This window comes from Chiloscyllium plagiosum, unplaced genomic scaffold (genome assembly GCF_004010195.1).
Source record: "Chiloscyllium plagiosum isolate BGI_BamShark_2017 unplaced genomic scaffold, ASM401019v2 scaf_71584, whole genome shotgun sequence".
NCBI lineage: Eukaryota > Metazoa > Chordata > Chondrichthyes > Orectolobiformes > Hemiscylliidae > Chiloscyllium > Chiloscyllium plagiosum.
In genome coordinates this window covers 27-2574 of record NW_025200633.1, presented here as the reverse complement: position 1 = coordinate 2574, position 2548 = coordinate 27, and the positions used below count along the sequence as shown (strand labels likewise).

The following is a 2548-nucleotide window of genomic DNA, read 5'->3' as shown; positions in this document are numbered from 1 at the left end:
CGGAGAAAATCCAAGCAGACACGGAGAGAATATGCAAACTCCATACCGAGGCTGGCATTCAACCTAGAGCCCTGGTGATGTAAGGCAGAAGTGCTAACTACTGAGCCACCGTGCCACCCACTTGACTGAATCTGAAAAACCCACGATTGAGATTTCAGAGAGGTGGAGAGAGTGGGGGTCGGAGAGAGAGGTGTAGAGGGCGAGGGAGAGAGGGGAAGGCACGGGTTAGAGAGACGGTGAAAGTGAGAATAGAGAAGGAGGGATGGAAGGGGAGAGAGGTCAAGACAGAGAGAAGGTGCAGAGGAGTGACAGGTGGAGAGAGGGAAGGAGAGAGAGGGAAGGAGAGAGAGAGGTTCCCAGAGAGAGGGAAGGAGAGAGAGAGGTTCCCAGAGAGAGGGAAGGAGAGAGTGATTCCCAGAGAGAGGGACGGAGAGAGAGAGAGTGACAGCCGGAGAGATGTCCACCAAAGCTCCGATCTATCTGAAACGGAACAGTCAGAAGGGGAAGCAGGAGAAGTTACGGGACATTTTGTCGTCAGACATGATCAGCTCGCCACTCGGAGATTTCCGTCATACCATCCACATCGGGAGTCGAGGCAAGGATGATATATTCGGCGACATTTCCTTCCTGAAGGGCAAGTTCCACCTGTTACCAGGCAGGCAGGGAGACTCAGTGCTGGGTAAGATGTCTGGCTGTGCCCGCCCTGCCAGCCTGCAGCAGCAGGTATCGCCCCTGCTGAAGAATGCCATCTCGCTGCCTGTGATCGGGGGCTCTGTGCCTGAGACTGAAGCTCCCCCGAAACCCCCCAGGCTGCACTTGGACAGTAAGGGCGGGGATTCCCAGGCCATAGGGCCTGTCTGCAACAGGAGCCAGGAGCAGGAGGAGGTGACAGCTGGCAGACAGCCTGCTGCTGCTATCCCAGACGGTGCTCAACCTTCTCCAGGCCCACTCCACTCCACCCTGAGGGGGGTACCTGACAGTAACCTACTCCCCAATGCTGTCTCTCTCCTGTCTCTGCACCTGGACCTGGGCCCCTCCATCTTAGACGACGTCCTTCAGATCATGGACAGGGAGCAGGACGTTCAGCCCAACCTGGCCTGCTTGGATCCTAGCCCACGGTGTCGAATCCTGTCCTTACAGTAAGTCCCCACCCCCACCCTGACCCCAGCTGCCCGTGCTAACCTTGGGAGCAGCGGGAGCTGGACACGGGGTAGGGGGTGTTTGAGTGAGCGAGAACCTCTCACTGAGGCGGGGGAGCAGCCCACCTTTTGGACAACAAACACCGTACTCTCCGAATCACAGGAACCATGGGAAAAGGCCATTCAGCCCCATGCTATCCACACAGGCATCTCACTCCGTGACCCTGTAAACCTGTACCCATCGGAATAATCATCCCCCACCCTCCTGAAGGAAGGGAACCAAACAGCAGGCTTGATGCAGGAGCAGACTATTCAACCAGGAGAGCTTCACCTCTTTCCCCGTCCTCCCCGAACTGGCCCCTCAGCTACCCCGGCACAGTACGGGTCAGTGTGTGGCCATGGAAGAGTTCCTTTGGCTGTCCCGTGTTGGTGATGCTAAGGACGGGAACGTGGTGCTGATACCTCAGGGAGTGGAACATTCCCCTCCCCCACCCCCACCCCACTCTGGGGGGAAGCGCTCTCTCAGCATCGCCGTCCACGCTGGGCTATTGTTGAGGCCTGGCCCTCCCTGGACTGAGCAAGAACCTTTCATGCTTCCTTCAGGACAGTCCTCCCTCAGCCCACTCTGCCCGTCTGGGCTGGGCTGGGCTGGACTGGAAGCAAGTTCTGAGAAAGAGGCTGGACATAAATCAACACAGCACTCCCTTCTACCAGGTGGACAGAAAAGACTATTTTGTGGGAGAGTCTGGGTGGGATGAGGGCCTGAGGGAGTTGTCCTGGAGCCAATTTTAATCCCTCAACGCCCCCCTCCCACCTCCCCAACTGAAGTGGAATGTCTGCTTTCGCACCGGGAGCTTGCTGTGTGTAAATTGATGCTGCGTTTGCCACACTACAGCAGTGACCACACCTCAGAGACAGAGGAGAGCCTGCGATCGGCCTGAGCTGCTGAAAGGTGCTAAAGAAATGCAAGTTGAGGTCATGTCCCGGCACAGCCAGGGTTGGGTCTGTGGAGACTTGGGGATGTTTCTGGAGGACAGCACTGTGTGGGTACAACAGGACACTACTCACTGTCTATGTTTTTATATCCAATGTAAGCATTAGTTTTTCACAACCTTCTGTATCTGAGATGTGTTCAATGTCAGGAATCAACAGAAGCTTTTTGTGTGAAATGTTGCTGTTTATCTCTAATCAGATTCAAACCAGTTTCAGGTCCACACACTGACCAATTCACTGCACAGGTGGGAAACCAGAGGCTGTTGCTAGGCTCTGTAATCTCCCTGAGCAGCAACAGACCATTCACTCCATCTGCTACCTCCTTCCCCACTGAGAGTCAGCTTGGCTCCGTTTGGCATCACTGGGCCCTTGGTAGGAGTGCCCTCTCCAACTGGACAGCACTGGGCACAGAGAGA

At 55.7% G+C, this 2548-nt stretch overlaps 1 protein-coding gene across 1 annotated transcript; it reads left to right on the top strand.

Moving 5' to 3' along the window:
* The first annotated feature begins 377 nt into the window (after positions 1-377).
* On the top strand, positions 378-2308 carry LOC122546088 (cdc42 effector protein 2-like). The gene has a single exon (XM_043684921.1). The coding sequence runs from the start codon at positions 457-459 to the stop codon at positions 1141-1143; it is 687 nt and encodes a 228-aa protein (XP_043540856.1). The 5' UTR covers positions 378-456; the 3' UTR covers positions 1144-2308.
* Positions 2309-2548: the final 240 nt, after the last annotated feature.